At 33.4% G+C, this 19,472-nt stretch overlaps 2 protein-coding genes across 5 annotated transcripts in view; one reads left to right on the forward strand and one right to left on the reverse strand.

Annotated features, from left to right (window-relative positions):
* Positions 1-601: 601 nt before the first annotated feature.
* On the reverse strand, positions 602-5,449 carry LOC140045182 (peroxisome biogenesis factor 2-like). Its single transcript, XM_072089982.1, has 7 exons — positions 5,311-5,449; positions 4,760-4,837; positions 4,422-4,484; positions 3,051-3,242; positions 2,547-2,699; positions 1,528-1,776; positions 602-741 (listed from the first exon to the last, which is right to left on the reverse strand). The coding sequence occupies exons 1-7, from the start codon at positions 5,359-5,361 to the stop codon at positions 643-645; spliced, it is 885 nt and encodes a 294-aa protein (XP_071946083.1). The 5' UTR covers positions 5,362-5,449; the 3' UTR covers positions 602-642.
* Positions 5,450-6,394: 945 nt separating this feature from the next.
* The window catches only part of LOC140045184 (uncharacterized), a 39,829-nt gene continuing 26,751 nt past the window's right edge, over positions 6,395-19,472 (forward strand). For 2 of the 4 annotated variants that reach the window (XM_072089984.1, XM_072089987.1), the window contains exons 1-2: positions 6,395-6,570; positions 12,599-12,895. In XM_072089984.1, the coding sequence (XP_071946085.1) occupies positions 6,469-6,570; positions 12,599-12,895 (399 nt within the window). In that variant the 5' untranslated portion in view covers positions 6,395-6,468. Of the gene's footprint in view, positions 6,571-10,438; positions 10,837-12,598; positions 12,896-17,006; positions 17,088-19,472 lie in introns of those variants that run through there. The other 2 variants (XM_072089986.1, XM_072089988.1) reach the window with 2 other exon arrangements.

The following is a 19,472-nucleotide window of genomic DNA, read 5'->3' on the forward strand; positions in this document are numbered from 1 at the left end:
GCTGTGAGTGATAGTGGCTGTGTGTGTACTTGCAGATGCTACAGCTATGTGATTACGGTTCCACTGTCTTAACTACTCAGCCACTCAAGCTCTGTCTACACTATAAAACTAATTTGTCAAAAAAAGTGTGATGTGCCCATCACATTTGATATCCTATTTGATATCCAATAACGTTTGATAGTGTAGACAGAGCTTTAGTTTGCATGTTTCATGCAATTTGTTTGGAAGTCAAGTTCATTTAAAATTTAGCCTACCTATCTGTGCACTGTGGTGTGATCCCATGACTATGCCTCGTTTCAGGTGGTAAATATTTTGTCCCTGCGTTATCATTTATTTAATTTAGGTTGATTGCCCGCCCTGTCTTTTAAGGCGTGGTAGTTCGACCACTCGCCTAACACACTCCTAATATGCCCTTGAGTGTACCATTTACAGCCCACTTAAATTTGGCAATCTTCTAGAAAAATATAAACCGCCCACCTAGCATACCCCTAAACGTGTTGAGGAGTGTCAGTTGTAGCACACCTGCAATTTTCAAAGACACGGCCTGTGATTTGATACAATTTAATTAAATAAATTTCAATAAATAACATGCTTTGATTATTGAATTATTCACAACATTACATACAGTATCTTCTATATATGTCATGATATTTCAACTGTCACTTGTTGAATAGACTTCAATCCACTTGGTTTGTAACTGCATGATGGACAGGAGTAAGTGGAATCAGCCATCATATTGCTCTGTGAATTTAATAAACAAATATAAAATCAAATCAAATAATTTTGTTCCATATATAAAAATGTACATGGAAAAATTGTTTCCCTCGACAGAAATATAGTAAAACAAACAAAACATTCACAATTACATCATACTACTATAGATAAAATTACAATTTATAAAAAAAGATTCACCAATCCCATATAAAAATACTATGTTATATTTAAAATTATATTCCTATTTAACAACTGTAATTGAGCTATTAATATTATGATTCAACAATCTTTGAGTTAAAAATATGCGTGGAATTTTAGTTGTAAAGTTAGTTATAATAATAGTATATACTGTATAATATTGCTGGATATTTGAATTGGCATTTCACTTAATTTTCCTTTTCACCATTCATGACATTGGGCACGTACACATCCACCAATGCCAACTAAATGACACAACAAACACCTCAAGCCTGTGTGCCTTTCAACCCTAACCCTTGCTCCACTGTTTCTGAAGTTTCATCTAAAATTTGCTATATACAGATGATTTTCCATGAAAAAGAACCTATCCCCACTACCATTTACTGTACAATCAGATTGTATGTACAGCTACTGTATAAAACCCTTATATCCAACTCTCTCTGCCAAATCGATTAATTTATTCACTCAAATTATAATATTTAACTTCTGTTCGCTTGTACAGTAAATATGAAGGTCAATGAGAGAGGTTAGCGATGGAATATATCAGTGACAATACATCATTTTTCTTATTGTTAAATAAACCCATATTGATTCAAAAGCAAAGAACAGTATTACCTTGATGCAGTAATAGCAAAAGACATGTGCACAGCCAACTTCCCTGGGCATTGTTGGCCATTCTCCGCATATTGCACATTCTTTACACATGTTCAGGGATCGAGAAGACGGGTTTGATGAACTAGGAGTGCGGAGCTTTCGTTGAAAGAAATTTTGAATTCGTCTGTAGTTGATCAGAGGAAGGAGGAAGAACAAGAACTCTGAGAATCCATGCCACAACAATTCTCTTGTCATGAATTCAAAACTGACCTGAAATGCGAAATAAACCATTTATTATTCATGTAGTGGCTAAAGCCCAGTCTACACTATCAAATGTTGTATGACAACAAAATGCAATGTGCTCATATATGGACATGATGATGTTATAACACTATCATATTTGGGAATACCATTACCATTATTTGGTTTTATAGTTGGTATTATAGTTTTTATCAAACTAGTTTGATAGTGTAGACAGAGCTTAACGTATTGATGCACAACAATTAATTTCCCAACAACTACACTCAAGGACCTCCCACACCTTTGGCTTAAACCCTTTTCACACCTGCAAAAAGTAACAACTTGTAACAACCATAGCGTGAAGGCAATTTTGAGGAAAACCTCTTGAAAAAACAGAGAGGCCAGTTTTGATTTCAAGATGTCCCAAGTTGTTACTGCGCGCGTGTGTATTGGCCCTGCTATTAAACTGACCAATCAAAGTAGTAGCATCAAATAGTACGCAACTACGCTTTCTCTCAAGATTTCTCACGGTTTGCGTATGAATGCATGTAATAAATTGGGAGATAAAACCTGGTTACAACTTGTTACGTAACAAGTTGTAACAGCTTATGTAGATGTGAAAAGGGTATTAATTAGAGTTTAGTTTTAGCAAATTTTCCTGGTTTTACCTGAGAAATGTCCTAAAAACAACAGAAATAAGTAAAGAAGAAATAACACATGTTAGTGCACCTATAATACTCTTAAAATATTCAATACGAGATTAATTTCATGCATTAACTCATCCAGTTTTTTGTACTCACTTGTCTGACTGATTGCGGTTTTGTGAACGTTGCTCGAATTCCCAGAAGACGCTCAAATAAAAACTGATATTTTCCGTTACGTAGAAAGATGAGGAAGTTAACTAAAGAAGCAACTTTTAACAGCTTCTCTGCCATGTTTAGGAATCTAATTACCTAAAGAGATGACAAATACAAAGACCATGTCAACATTATTCTACTGCAGTTACTGCAGTAGCTACATTTTGTTTACTCTCTTTAACTTGTATGCAATTATTTAGCAAACTTATTTGGGTATTAAATCATACGTTGCTTATTGCTGATAACTACTGTTAGTAGAATAATGTTGGCCCGAACCTGTAATCTGACCAACGATAAATCTCTTTATTGTAAACAAAAAACAAAAATAATTGACAAATGGTGATAGTGATTTCTTTAATAAAAATCTAAAATAACATACGGTTTTAGTGGTTATATTTAAATTCTAGGCTGGGTAAAAAAGTCATCATCAAACCTTTAAATTCTTACCCAGCTAAATGCAGTTTCTCTTGTAAGCGCAGACAACTCTGTACTCCTTTCTTGGACCCATTTTAACCCTACCAAGACAACTCCAAAGAGCCATCGCTGACGGGTTTGTAGTGGGGAGAAGTTGGCCGCATTCCTGTACTTGAGATTTAACATTTGCTGGCCTAGTGTCGCATCATTTGACAATACAGAATACTGTTGAAATTAAGAGAAAATAATTGAACATTAGGAATATTGCTTTTAGACCTATAAAAAACAAGGCCAACAGCCATTAAGTCGCGTGCTACAATGCATAGTGATACCGGACCGACAGACAGACCGACAGACAGACCGACAGACCGACAGACAGACCGACCGACCGACATAGTGAACTATACTGACCGAAATTACTGAACATGTTTAAAAATGTTGAAATGTTTAAAAACATTTATATTTTTTTAATTTACACGTGCGTAGCCTGTCACTTTTGACGTGCTCGTATAACGTAATTTCGAGTTGAAAAGTAAGTCAAGAAAACAGAAATCGGGCAAAAAGAGTGCGCAATAACATTTAACGCGCAGTCCGCGCGCAAAAATATGCGCACTCATGGCAATTTTGTAAACGCTTAAAATTGCCTGAAACGTACTCTTATTTCATCGAAAATAAATTTCGAAAATGTTAAGCGCGCGTACGCATGCGTTACATGCGCTACGCACGTAATTGTATTGCCATATGATGATTTATGCCCTGAAATTTGTGAGTACCAACTTTTATTTAATTGTGATTCATGGTTGTGAAGATATGATTACAAACGTGATTTCGTTAAATCGTGCGTAGACCGCGTAATTTTTTATTGCGCACCGTGAAAACATAACCACATTGATTCCTGGCCATAAGGAATATACTGTGAAAAATTGACCTAGCTAGATTAAACTGATATCAAGATAAGGTCAGAAAGCGATAAAACGCATAGTGATACCGGACCGACAGACAGACAGACCGACAGACAGACCGACCAACCGACCGACATAGTGAACTATAGAGTCGCTTCCACGCGACTAAAAAACAGGGTTTCTATTTAGGGTGTACAGTATATCTATATGCTAGCTGATGAATATTATTCTTCATTTAATAAAAAGTAATTATAATGATAAAAATATGTGCAGGAGGACAAAACAAGCTAAGACTTCACATTCCACCCCACCCCATAAAACAACTTGAGCTTAGGTACAAATAAACAATAATAAATAAAATAACAAAATAATATTTTTTTATTTGTTAACTAAAGTAAAAAATATCAGCTACACAAAAAAAAATGTAGTTGGCCTAGTAAGTATTGAAAAAGTAATTAATATTAAATTAAATCAATCAAATTAAAAAACATGACTTTTTTACCTTCCAAATCAGTAAGCGTATGATAGTATTCAGTTCAGGCTCAAACCTTGGTAGGAAATCAGACTGCAAAATTACAAAAATATTTACTGATTTTTTATAAACATTTTTATTTACACAAATTATAAAAATTAAGAATATTATTATATTACTAATAGTAATATATGCCTAGCTAGATCATTGGGCTGAGTTTGGCAGTAAACAGGGTAAACTAATTTAGGCCTAATAAAACTTATGTTGTATTGGACAAATATCATATAAATTATACACGATCTTGGAATTTTAAAATTTCAGATTGGGTAAGTGAGTTTTAAAAAAAAAGTTCAAATTCAAACATTTACCTTTAAAAACTTGAAAACATTTGATAATTGTGCCTTGATTATCTGCAGAATCTCATTATCTAATTCTGATGAATCAAGCTGAAAACATTATAAAGTAATAGGAAACATAGGCCTAAATTGTCTCTTCTTCTGAGTGAGTCCTTCTACTACTCTAGCTTGTATGTAGGCCTAGTAGGCTAGCCTCCTAGACCTAGGTAGGCCTAGCCTGGCTAGGCTTACAGCAGAATACCTGTCCTGAGGCTGACTGGTGTGGTTGTAGTACTGTGAGTAGATATTTTTAATTTAGCATTTGCGTATTATTTAATAAGGAAGCCTTCTAGGTTGTGTAGTATTAGTACAATAGTTAAAACTGCCACAGATCCCATACTGTTTTTATGAATCAAGGGGTTGAAGAATTGCCACACGTGGGTTGGGGCAAACCGACTCCTGAATGAGGCTGGTTACAGATTACTCACTCTGGTCTTGTGTAAATGGGGATGATGGAAGAAGATAGGCCTAGCTAGCCTTACTTAGGCTAGCCTAGATGTCTACCTATTTCAAACAATGCTTACCTGACTGACTCGTAGTGCCAACAATCCTTTTTTATCTGCATTCGAGGCCATAACAATCAACCTATAAATACGACTATAACAGCCTTATAACGGCCTATAGTTAGGACTGTTTTTGTCGTCTTTTTTTCTGTTTAAGGAATTGCTTGTTGAAAGTTTTATATTGTTGATATAGAGGGCGTACTTTTAGAAATTGATTTATCACAGTCTGATTTCTTGGGATCCGCTTTAACACAATAATTCATATTTCATATTGAAAAATGTATGTAAACAATTTTACATCATTATCACAAAAAAATCATCATAGTTATCCATCGCGCCGCCTTTCTAACACATTTTGTTTTTGTTTTTTTTATAGTTGATTTGAAGATTTGGACCCTGACAAAGTTTATTAACGTTACAAAAGATAAACAATTTAATTTGCAAAATGTTACAAAAGATAAGAAATGAATAAAATGCCATAATTGTTCCGTACCCGGAGCAGTACTCATAAATAAATAATTTATATACAATTTTAATTCCAACTGTGTTATGAATTTAGGTACTTCCAATACATTGATCTCATTCTTTTTGTGTTTGTGCATAAACGCTGAAACGGCACGATTATCACTCGTAGCGCGCCTTACGGTGAGTGGAATTGTCGATGAGTATTCTAATTATTGTAGTAAATAACTCGCTACCATCGACTTTTGTTAAAAGGCTTCTTTTCTTAAGTGTACGTGATAAAGCATTAGCCTTGCATAAGTAGCGATATTATAATTTATGTTGGGTGTGGCCGGCATAACATAGTTTAGGCCTCTCATAATGAGTGAATGAAAAATAGTATTTTTGTTTATGCAGTCTCTACCAGTTATCTTTGATGTCACAGGAGGATAAAACATACACGCGGCGAACCATTATGCTATTAGTTTCCATCGGTCTGTAGGCTAACCAGGAAGAATCGTTAGAATTGAACAATTCATCTCCCTGCTGTAATGAAGCCTACCGGAATTAATTGAGGAAACCGACGATTCGAACCGAAGACAATAGGATTATTGGAGGGCGTATACCCACAAACATTATTATTGTCTAATCTTCGGTTGTGTTTTTGTTTTGTACAACCATCATCCCTTTTGATTGGCCAATCTGCAAATTTTTATCGAGAAGTCTTCATTCTACGGGATGTCTTCTGATGAATCGGGCGAGTCTGAGGTGACGTCACGAACCAGGACCATTTACCATTTCTACGAGTCGTCTGATGAACTGGAAACTGCTATTGAACGGGTAATATGATATAATTATTCCATACACTTTAAAATAGATAGTGTTTTATTTAATAGACAAGTTGTGTATACATCATGTGTAGATGTGATCACACACGATCCTGGATCGAGTCTTCTGACGTCAATCTTTATCCCATGTGATGATCACTGTAGTATAGTGAGAGTTTATTTAGTCTTTATATTATAGGTTGTTTTAGGTAATATTTATGAGTAGGCCTAACGTCATATATATAATATGGTATGAGCATGTTGCAGTCAATATAGAAAGGATAGGCCTACTGCAGGATGTTTATTGTCGCTAAGGATTTTCCCACTTTTACCATCACTATGCCAAATCATGACGTAAATGATGCTATAATGATGTAAAGTCGATGTGAATAATTATTTTCAAAGACAACATGATGATGTTATTAAACAAATTTTTATTTTTTTTATTTTATAAAAACATGTCCAAAGACAAAACAAACAAGCACCTATAATAATGATAATGACATGAATAATTTAAATAATTTTGATCAAACAATTATTGAAGTTCCGGCCTATGACGATGATATCAAGTAAAAAATTTTTTTTTTAATAATATAATTTTAGTCTCGTCTCTAATTAGACAGCTTCCTTTTTAATAATATTTATATTGTGAAAGGAACTGCCTTCATTCGATCGGTTACATACAATTATTACAAAAATTAAAATCAATATCGATTTTTGTAATAAAAATATTTAAAAACATCATTCATGTAAAGTATATTTCCAAGGTCGTTCGTTCCTCAGGAATCATCACTCAACATTTTTAAAATTCGGATCACGTCTGAACTGCAGCTGTAGACTACATTAGGCCCTATACACTCTATCCGTTGATGGTGCATTCGAGCAGTTCTAAAGATATAATACAAAACAAAAATTTAAAAAAATATACAACATAGCTATTATTAAAATTTTTTATTTCTTTCCATAGTTTTACTGTGGTGTGCACTGGATCTTATTCTAGATTGTGGAATATTTTGTTTGTTTTGTATGTTGTTGTCTTCGGTTTCTTTTGTTTACCTTTTTTGTTGTTGACTAAATTGTACCTTATTTTTTATTTTTTGGCAGCCCTCCACAAGTTTTCGCTTTCTGGGTTTCGCCGCTCTTATTTATAATTGTTTTATCACAAACTCTGTGATAGAAAAGAAAAGAGAAATAAATGTTCTGAAATGAAAAAAAAATGTATTAAAAAAAAAATAATGAAATGATTTGAGAGATATATAATTTCAACACTGGTCAAGCTCTAGAGCAGCTCAATTTATGTTGTATTGTATAGACTTCTTCCTAATAAAAAGGGAGATTATCTGTAAGTGAGGGTAGGAATGAACCCCTCTATAATCACGCACTTACCGCATCATGAAAATGCGAGTGTAAACCATGTTAAAGTTGTGTCTCAATATCAAACTTTATGTGACAACACAGTGTGATGTGTCCTATAATTATGGACATGATGTCATCAAACTACCATATTTGGGCATATCATTACTTATTTTAATTTGTTTATTTTCATATCGTTTATACACAAAAAAACCACTTAAACAAAAGCAAAATTACAATTAAAATAAGTAAAAAAACCTCACTTTTTGTCAAAAGTTTGATAGTGTAGACAGAGCTTTAGATAAATTAATAACATCTCTGTTTGGTATACGGTATATTTACAATCGTTTCATGATCTCTCTATAATATTCAGTAGTCCGGTACTTGAAACAACAAAATACCTGATATAGGCCTATTGAAATATAACACGAGTATTTGAGGGTAGCTGTTGTATTATGTACGGGATTATGTAGCCATTGTTTACACTATTACATGTTCATTACGATAATGATACTTGGAACAGATTTGCTTCTATCTGTGTTAAATGGCGGCCATACATTAGCATTGATTACGTAACTATGGCAACATATGTCTCTCTTAAAGTAACGATCCAAAGATCCAAACGACTAACTCTACCCAAAACACCTCATTATTATTATTATTGTGTAGGCCTACTTTACATGTATTCTTGAAAATGATCGATTATTAGACCTACCCAGTGTGCTACAGGGCCAGATGTTTATGGCGGAGGAGTTCGGGTGATGTTTGCAGGAGGGGTTAGGGGGAGGGCCGGTCATAATTACACCACTGGTACAATCGTCACTTCGCGTACGCACTAATTAGGACTACGCACATGTAGGCCGTCCAAACGAGTTTTTATTTCTCCCTTTAACATAACAATATCGATTTTCAGATAATATTTTCCTACCATGTGTGTATAGAATACAAATAAGTATGAATGTCCATGCATACACTATGCGGCCGTATAAACAGTCTTATTGTCTTGCAAAGTGTGAATAGACGCTTGTCAGCCTTGGTCGTTTCTTTCAAGTTTGTATAGGAAATATTCTTAAGAATCAGGCTATGTATACTGTATGCGTCTTTACAGTAAAGTATATTGCATAAATTAGGGTAGGCCTATGCAAGATCTTGAGAGCATTGGCACATGGCATGTGCACGAAAGACGAAAATTGTGATTTATCTTGAAATGATTGTGAGTATAGTTAGTTAAGTTCATGGCACATTAGATCGAGGCCGACTGAAATTCAGCAATTGGCGTTCTGCAGTAGCAACGTATAAGCCTTACACTAAGGCTGAAGCTCTGTCTACACTATCACACTTTATGTGACAAAAATATATGTGATGTGCCCATATATTGACATGGTGATTTTCTATCACTACCATATTAGGGCATATCAATACCATATTTGGGCCGTCACACGTATTGTCAAACTATAGTGTGATAGTGTAGACAGAGCTTTAGTTTGCTAATTCATTTGGCAAGATAATTTTGCTATCATGGATCAGTAAGTTGAACTGGAAAGTTCGAAAAATACAGAAAATTATTTTGCAGAGGTTATGCAGTTTACATACTGAAGTTTGTGTCCCATAATGACAACTTCAATGTAACTTGCCTACTGTGGACTTGGCACTACAAATTTCCAATGACTCACATCATTTCCACTACACAGGACTTTAATCTCAGTCTTCTGGTGGAGATACTAAATCTGGTTCCTAAGTTAATAGCTTTCACTGGTCTGTGTGTTGAGTAGGCCCACAGTCTAATTCTGACTGATATGCGGCCCTATGTGAATTTGTATAATTGTAAAAAAAAAAATAATGCGCGATCAATGCAATATTTATTTATTTATTAATTTATAAACTTATTTTACATGGATGACATTTTCATTGAAAATAATGTTCTTACAAATGGTCCATGATTAAGATATGCATGCATAATAGTGAATATAGTCATGAGTTACAAAAACAAAATAAAAATTTGTTTTGTTTTAGATTATCGAAAGACATACAAGTACAATTACATTTTAAATACAGATACAGACTATATCTACCTATTCCTATTTTAGTTATGAATTCCATAAGTGGTTTATAATTTAATCTGAGAGATACATTCATTATGCGATTATTTTTCATAAATAAAATCATTACAAAAAAGGCAAAGCAAACAAAATAAATAAATAAATAATAAACTATGAATGCGCACAGTTTAACTTTAAAACACAGTAGTTTACTTGTGATTGATTATCACTGTATTATATTACATTTTAGTTCTTTATTCATTGTTGTCCAAACACTATTGTTTGGCCCTCTTTGACATTTCTGCAAAGTTATTCACATCATGCTCTTTAAAGTCCTCGTCTCTTGGCAACGGGACGCTTCATAGCGTCTGTTCGCTGGGGGTCGCGTCGACTCCGCCCACTTTTCCTGATTATTTACCCTTCGACCTTCTTTCCGTGAAGCACCTAGCTTCCTTCCGATTCGTTCCAACTCGCTGTGTGTGACGCGTGGCCTAGCTAGCTAGGGGCCTGGTAGAGCAAGTCGATCGAAAAGTGTCGTTAAAAGACGATATTATTGATGCAATAGACTTAGTGGACAAATGAAAAGTTGCAAATTGTTTAGAATTATACGTGTTGGTGGATGTTTAATCGTAAATTAGCCTGTAGACGCCATATGATTTCTGTATAGTTAGGCGTTTGCTGCAACAATCACATTTTGTGTCAACAGGTTGCGGTGTCAGGGAAAATTTGCCTGCCCTACCTCGGGAAAGAGTCGAGTTTTCCTTGTTGGCTAGGCCTAGCCTAGATTAAGATTAGGAAACATTAATTGTGTAGTATTTACTATTATATATTGATTGGACATGTCTACACCATCACAATATGATGAACGATTGGAACGAGTGATCCAGGTAAAACATTATTTATTTAAAAATCAATTAAAAAAAATTTTATTTTTTGATATTAATGAATTGTAAAGTTTATCGATTTATTTTTATAAATATAAGTTAAAAGCACAGAGGACAGGGCTAGGCTGGCCTACTACTCTAGATATTACTAGTCTAGGCTGCCTTTAGTTTTACATTTATTCAGCACTTGATTCAACTTCAGAGACTTGGCCTACAGCAGTAGGCCTACAGTAGTTCCTTTTTTGGTTCATGACTGTTGTTCCAGTCCAGGCAGGGTTATTGTAGATAAGGCCGGTATACTCTGTAAACTTGTAAACTGGGTATTCATCCATTGTACAAATTATGGATCTGGGATTATGATCTTTTATTAAATATTATAATAAAAGTATTTATTTTACATTTTATTAGACACATGTTACTTTTTTTTTCAATGATGAGATTTTGACATAAATCAGTATCATATTATTATTAATATTATTATCAACAATTTACTTGGGAGATATAACAGGGCCAGATCGTCTTTTTACCTTACCATCTTCATCATTAAATGCAATGTTTATTAATAATTAGTAAACTTCTTTAAAGCATGACATCTTAATAATTTTTGGTCTTTATTAAATGATTGACATTAATTTACTGGATTTGCTCACCCATTTTTGAGAAGACATGTAATTGGCAGTTCAGGCCTCCTACAGTGTAATCAGATACAATTGTTTTATGTCAATATTTGAATGATAACTCTCTAAAAACCAAAGACATACTAACCTTTAATAAGTAACTGCTTGACCAAATGGTCAGTACTAACTGTAGTGTGTTTGTGGCATGCATATAGCTTAGCCTTTTTTAGTGTTCTGAAAATTTGCACTGACTGAAAAAATTGACATGGATTCACCACAAGAACAGGTTTGATAGTTTTTTCAGTCTTTAGAATGACTGGTTTAGATTTATAAATACAGGTTATTTGAGCACTTTCAATTTGAAAAACCAACAATTATTCATTCATTATCATTATGCACTTGTCAATTGTATGACCCACTATACGACCCCCGGGAGAGGTGCGTCATCGGTGCGTCATTTATAAATAATTACTGACGCAGGGGTGCGTCAAAAAACCTAGATGGTACGTCACATCAATGAACAAGGTGTGTCAATGTCCGTCACTTTACCACCCACCATATCATAAACAACATGGTCACAGTGCGTCAAAATGGGTGCGTCATGGTCACCTAAAGGTAAATCACCTTTTTGACGCACGGGTGCGTCATGGTATTCAAAAGTATGACGCACATCGGACAAATGACGCACCTCTCCCGGGGGTCGTATAGTGGGTCATACAATTGACAAGTGCATTAGGAGTTCCATGTTTGATAGTACAGTAATAATATTAATATTGTTAATACTGAGCTCAAAAACTTCCCTAACAGTAACAGTAACAATAACATAAAACGATATGAGTCAAGCTGAACATGAAAAATGGAGCAAATATGGTATATTAATTGCTTTCTGATATTTACTATTTCACATGCCAGTACAATACACTATTGTACTCTACAGTACACATTAATGTACAGTACTGCATGTTTCATTTACCAATCAGATCATTGATTTCCCAATAATGTGACTCATAATAATATTGTTTAACTATGCTAAGGAAGTTTGCCAAATTGTCTTTGACAACAATTAGACAATTTCAAACACTCGGACTGTTCACTGCTTTATTCTACAGAGAAGGAATAATTTTAATACTTTTTCTTTTCCAATGTAGAAACTGGAAGATACCGTTCTCTCCAACCCAGACGACGACCAGCTACCACCCGTGAAAGGCGAGGACAATAGTCCAACGAAAGTTCCGGCACGAATCCGTGAGATTATCACAAAAAATTTATCAGAGGAGGACCTTACGCCCTTGGAATACACCAACGGCACGACACCAAGCATGATGTCGATGCAAGAAGAGAATCGTATGCTGCAGAATGAGCTTAGTCGAGTGGAGGACCTGCTCGCTGGAAGCCGGGCGGAGCGAGACGAACTTGCGATTAAATATCAAGCACTTGCAGATAGAGTAAGTTGTTGCAAATTTGTTTTTCTCTTTCTTTGTACTGTATGTGTATGACATTTTTTTACAATTGTGAATTGAAGTTTCTTGTACTGTACACTATATCAAACTTTATGTGACAAAACAATTTGATGTTGTTGTTCCCATTATGATCTCATATCACTACTGTACCATATTTGGGTATATTACTACAATTTTTTGTCAAACTAGTTTGATAGTGTACAGTAGACACAGCTTTTATACTTATACAATACTATAGTACAGTACCTGTTTAGAAGATGTGATACTGCTCTGTATAACATTTTGATAAGCCTGTCTACATCTTTATAATTAAAACCATTATATTACCATTCAAAACGGTTTATTATCTTAATAAACTTTATTATAATCAATCTTGTAGTATTTGAGATTGTCATTTTACCTAATTTTATAACCATTTATTCTCAAACTGGACAGACTAACGGTTCCAGTGTAAACTTTGACCCTTACAAACAGAGTTAGCGTCATTATGAGTGATGATACCAGGCCACAAAATGTTTGATTAGTGATAGTAGTCATGATATTCAAAGGTGCTTTGTTTGCTTAATAGTGCGTGATCAAACACTACTCTTGCCACTTTTAACCCAGTCAATGGCACAATACACCTTTTCAAAATGTGTAGAATATGCTTTGGTTGCTACTAACTACAGTAGCCTAATTTGTTTTATTTGTTGAGTGTTTCAGGACGTAACAGTATTACCTTCCTGGAAGTTCTGTTTTAATTTTTCCACCTGCTAACAATACTTACATCCCTTCAAATAATGGTGCTTCCTAAAGTTTGTAAATTTTTAAGATTGGAAAGTAACATAACTACTGTACATTATCATATCGTAACATCAGACTGTGTTGATCTATTGCTGGGTAAATTCATCCTCTACAGTTCGCAATTTCCATTTTCTCCTGTCATTGCCATTCTTCTGTTCTTCTTTGTTTTTAGTTTTATTTGGTGATGATTTCATCTTTTGTCAATCTTTTGTTAGTACTACTGTATAACATTAACAAGCTGTATATTGTACTAATAAATAGAAACTAACATTAACAACAACATAGATAAGGAAATCAAAAATTAATTAGTTTTATTTTACAATTTAGCATACAGTAATAATACAGCTCTCTGTAGGCCCTACTCTATTTATCTGCTACAAAAATGAAACAAAACTATTTCTTTATAAATTCATTAGCATCATAATTTAAAAATATGATAAACAATGTATTTTAATCTTGATAAAGTGTGGTACACTATGATTTTGCGAGACTAGTTTCTGTCTAGTGGAGTCAAAATCCAGGTTTTGTTTTTGCACCATGCTGTCAACCTGTAACTGTAGGCCTACAGTGCAGTATCAGTACCCCGTCCCAAACTTGCCATGATCATACAGTAGAATGCCACATTTTTACATGCCTTAGAATTGAGATAGAGAAAGTGCTATACTGTTAGTATCGTATCGTACTGTAAAATAATTGTAAGTCCTGACATGTTTTTAGCTATTGTACTGTACATCAATAATTCGCATCATAATTTCTTTAGTGCTCTAGTAAAATACAGCTGTTGGAATTTAAGGTTACAATACATAAATTAAAATAAATTTCAGTTGTTTGTAAATTGTATTGGTCTTCTTGGTAATAGAAAAAAAGTGGGCACCATTCTGCAGTATTTTCCTACATTAAGTTGAAATCGTTGGACATACCGTACAGTAAAACTTTGGGGTCACGAGAGCACCATCATCGCTACTGTGCTGTGGGTGAATGCACTCATCAACAGTGTCACTAAAGAAACTGCATTTTATTTCAGATACTGTATGTGTACATTTTTTTTATTGAGAATTATTGTTACTGTTGCAAATGATTGTCCAGCACATTGGATCGATCAATGACGATTCTTTTTACAATGATAACCACATTTTTTTAAACCCTTCATAACGCCCTGTCTACACTATCAAACTACTGTAGTTTGACAAAAAAAGCGTACTGTAATGTGCCCAAATATGGTAGTGATATGCTTAAATATTGTAATGATACATGACATCATCATGTCCAAATGGGCACATCAAATTTTTTTGTCACGTAAAGTTTGATAGTGTAGACCGGGCTTAACCCTCAATTCAAGATTAAGCCTCAATTTAAGCCTTTTAAACTCAAACTAAAAAGACAGAATTCGGTAGTGAAGAGGATTTTGTAGTAATCTGGATGTTCATTGATATTGCTGTCAACAGGAAGTCTTGTTCAGGTTTAGGAAGGAACTTGAAATAAAGATTTAACACTCCACCAAACACTTGGATGTCTCATTCTTCTTGTTCTCAATGTTTTGTAAAGATTTAATAAATTTTATTCTTAAAAATATGATATCCCCAAATCTCTAATAATAATATTAGTAATTGCTTGGTGTACAGACTTTCACATACATGAATGAAATTGATGCATTTGCCATATCTTCTTTTCCTCTAAAAAATATTTTAGTATTTTTTGTGTCTAAAGTACAGTACCTGGATAAACCGACATAGGTCTTTTCCCTTTTGAGGAGCGAAAATAAGTCCAAAACGAATGGAATTATAGAAAACCCTCCAAGGTAGTGGTATCGTCCATGAGTTGCGCGCTCAAGTGGGTGAATAGAAAGCCCTGCGGAATGATTACGCAGTAGTGTTATCCGAACTGTAGTATAATTATGCACTTTTCTTTTTAGCTGTTTTACTTTACTCTTTTGGTTTAGATTTCTGCTTATTTTAGTAGCCTGCCTCCATTAAGATCCAGCCACTGTTGATACCCTTAGCATTTTCATTTTTTCAGTAATTTGCCTTTTTATTTTTCTAATGCTACTGTATAATAGGGAAAATCTTTACCTCAGTACCTTAGGCCTAATTTGGTCGATGCATATTAAAGTAAATTATTATCTAATTTATTCCTCCATAGTAACAATAAGGCCTTAATTAATGTTTTAATAGATTAGTCTGCTTGTTTTTTAAAATCTAAATTTACAGTAGTTCTCAAGTGTTATCTAGGGCGTAAAGCTCATTATCTTGTTTTGTGTTATCATTAGATTTGAATAGAGCTATTTTGACTTGGTTCATTGAGATAATTCTTTTATTGTTAATGATACAATTAGCATTCTTGAAGAACTGTACAACAGGCCTACAAGCAAACCCTTGTGTCTACTGTACAGATCTCTCTTTTGATTAATTAAACAGTTTTGACTGCAAAAAATGTTACTGACTAAATGAGCTATACAGTTCAGTACATGTTCTATTCTAATAACAGTAAAAAAATAAATATTGAATTTTTGTTTTCTTTAATTATATTTATAGCCTTTATAGGTAAAAAATAAAAACCTTTTTTTGTTAGAATTTCAGAAAATAAGGATTGATAAAGGCATTCAATAATTAAAACAAAATGTAACATTATTTTACACAGTGGCTACTGTACACCATTGAAAATGTTGATTTTTATTTTAAAATTGTTCACACTTTGAGGTACTGTATAGTTACAGTACTGTACAACACTTTTGATAAATTTATAATTTTTATTTTATGTTTTACAGTACATTTTTTCCATGCCTTACACTGACAGTAGTTGGTACTTTATATCCAGAATAGAATTAATGATTTTTATTGACTGTTCCTAGTTTACAAGTAGTTGTTTTGAGATTTGTTTTGGTTTGAAAATCATGAAAAACAAGTCCCTTTTTTATTCTTCATACTGTAAGCATCATTATATCAATTCTGTTAAGGTCAAAACTCCTTTACACTTGACATCAACAGCAGGCTATTAGTAATTTGATTTTATCAAATGCCAGCCAATGGTTAATATTTAATCACCTGTACTATTAACCAACATATTGTATAACCTTCAGTTGACTATAGTATACAGACTAAACTTTATTGATGAATTTGGCAACTACAGTACAGTCAGTCATTGACTAGTCTGAATCTGATCACATGACCATAACTAGGTCATGAGGGAATCCCTGGCTAATTTGCATACGAATGAAGCTTTCTGTTTGGTTTACCCCATTCAAACATAAACAGGACCAACTGTGACTGTGTAGGCTTGTGTTTGTCGATCAGTTTAAATCAGGATTTTCCTAGGCTTAGCCTTAGGCTTCATGGATTCCTATAAATTAACCAGTAAGGTGGTGGATGATGTGCTTTCGGATGTGTACCCGTCTGCGGTAAGTTTTTAAAATTATAGTCTGAACAGTTAACATTTCTGACACCTGGATTGTTTTGTAAAGATTCTTACTAACTATAACTAAAGTATTGTATAAATTGTTTATATTATTTAGTGTATCTTTTTTGTTTTCATTTTTTCTCAATATAATAGAATATTTAGTTCTTTAAACTTGGGTCAATATTATGAAAATTTCATTTACTTGTTATTAACAAAAGGACAGTGTTGATAACAGTTGGATGAAGTTCCAATTTATTCTGAAATTTGAGACAGTTTGTCAACAACATTAAACTATGCAATGCAATCGCTTTGCTAATTGATTTTCTTAATAATTAACAGAGTAATAATTTATAATTGATCTGGATTTGCATATTTAAACTTACTTTTAGTCTGTTACAGTATGTACAGTACAGTACTGTGTGTATGTACAGTATCCACCACAGTCTGATGAGGAAGCATACAGTAGATCATCCATTCATTCCATACATATTGTAGGCTACTTTTATCACCTTTATCCCTATCACTACTTTTGATATTTTAAATATAATGGTACTCAATAAATTTATTCAAAATTACTAATTATTATTTTTTTTTGGTGTACAGTAAAATATTTTGCCATGATTTTATTTCAAATTGCAGATGGTGTAAATAAGCAAATATTTGAATAATCAGTTCTGACTTGGCGCGAGAATTTTTCTCTTCAATGATTATAATTTTGCTTTTATTAATATGTACTTAATTAAACGTGAGGTGCATATTAAATACATAATTACTCAACTCTTTATTCTAAACACAAAAGACCCTTCTAGAGATTTTTCGAGGGGGTTGTGTTCAGAGTTAATGAAGTATAACTCGACCATCGCTAAGCGTAACAACAAATTACACGCATCACGTACCGCAAGACTTCATCTCATATCTAATAGCTGCATTGTTGCAGTTTTTGAATTGTAGGTCCAGATGTACGGGATATTGTATGTTGGTTTATTCGATTGAGACAGAGTTGTAAGTGCAGGTTGAATTTCAATTGTTTTGTTGTGAACAATAATGGTATACAGTAATTTGGTATATTGGCATTATTGGCAAACTCTCTGAATTAATTTGTAATTCAATTTCTGTAGACTGACTGTACACCGAAATTCTACATGACACATATGAAATTAATATGTAACTTGTTGTTCTTCCTGCCTATGTGGTAGGCCTAAGTATAATACATGGTTCTTACATTGACTTAATCCTTTCTTTATTGCGAGTGTGTGGTATAGTGTGTTGGGCTTTTGATTGTGAGATACTTTAGCTTAAGTCCAATAACTTAAGTCATATTGTGTCCTTACTGTTGGACACAATGATTGTTGTTTGCAATCATGTCACTGTACTTTCTTAATATTTTATAAAATCTGGGATACATGGCATTGACAATACATACTGTAATTGAGGCTTTTATTCTAAGGTACTGTAGGATGGTAAAGATTCAATTTATTGTCACATAATATTACATTACATGGAATTTGTTTTCATGAGCTTAGAAACATATACAGTACAATACAATTTAAAAAACACAATATAAAGACGTACAGCAACACCTTAATTAATTGATTTTATTTATTTTATTTTATTTTTTTATACCAAATAAATAAATAAATAAATAAAATTATATTGAAAATTGTACATTATTTTATATACAGTAGATGACAAGCATGCGATTTATATAATCTCAACCTCTCCAGTGGGCAAATATTCTTGAAATTTAGTGAGGTTTCCAAAGACCTTTTTATTCTTATTATTTCATCTAAAGGACGTAACATTGTTCCTTTTCAAATAATTAATCTTGATAAAGGTGTAATCACAATGCATTATCTACTGTAGTATAGTAATGACAGTTGTACTGTACTTGATGTTCCATCTGAAGGACGGGGAATCTTTGTTCCTCTGCGTTTTCAATGTTAAATTATTAATCTTCAATTTAGGTGCATTGCATGTAGTGTCATTATCCACCATTAAAAAGAAACCCTAACATTTCTCATTCATCTTTGATCAGACACTTGAAGAAATCTCAGTGACTCCTTTTGTCATTTCTTAATTCTAAAAAAAAACACCTACTTTTCTTTTGTTCATCTATCATCAGCCTATTGTCAGCTTAACATTGAGCTAACACTTTAGTGTGAAAACAAACCTTGAAGTACTGTAAACATTGTATTGTACATGATTTGTAAACATTAAGGCCATGTTCACACTGATGGAGTTATGGCATATTTGTGTAACACAATGCTGTAGAGATACTGTAGCAGAGGTAAAATTATAAACTTCAGTGAAAATAAAACTGTGTTCAGACACGGAGCAATGCTTTAGAAGTTTAATTTCTTTAGGACACTTTTGTGTGTTGTGCTTT

The sequence above is a fragment of the Antedon mediterranea genome, chromosome 3, assembly GCF_964355755.1.
Source record: "Antedon mediterranea chromosome 3, ecAntMedi1.1, whole genome shotgun sequence".
Taxonomy (NCBI): Eukaryota; Metazoa; Echinodermata; class Crinoidea; order Comatulida; family Antedonidae; genus Antedon; species Antedon mediterranea.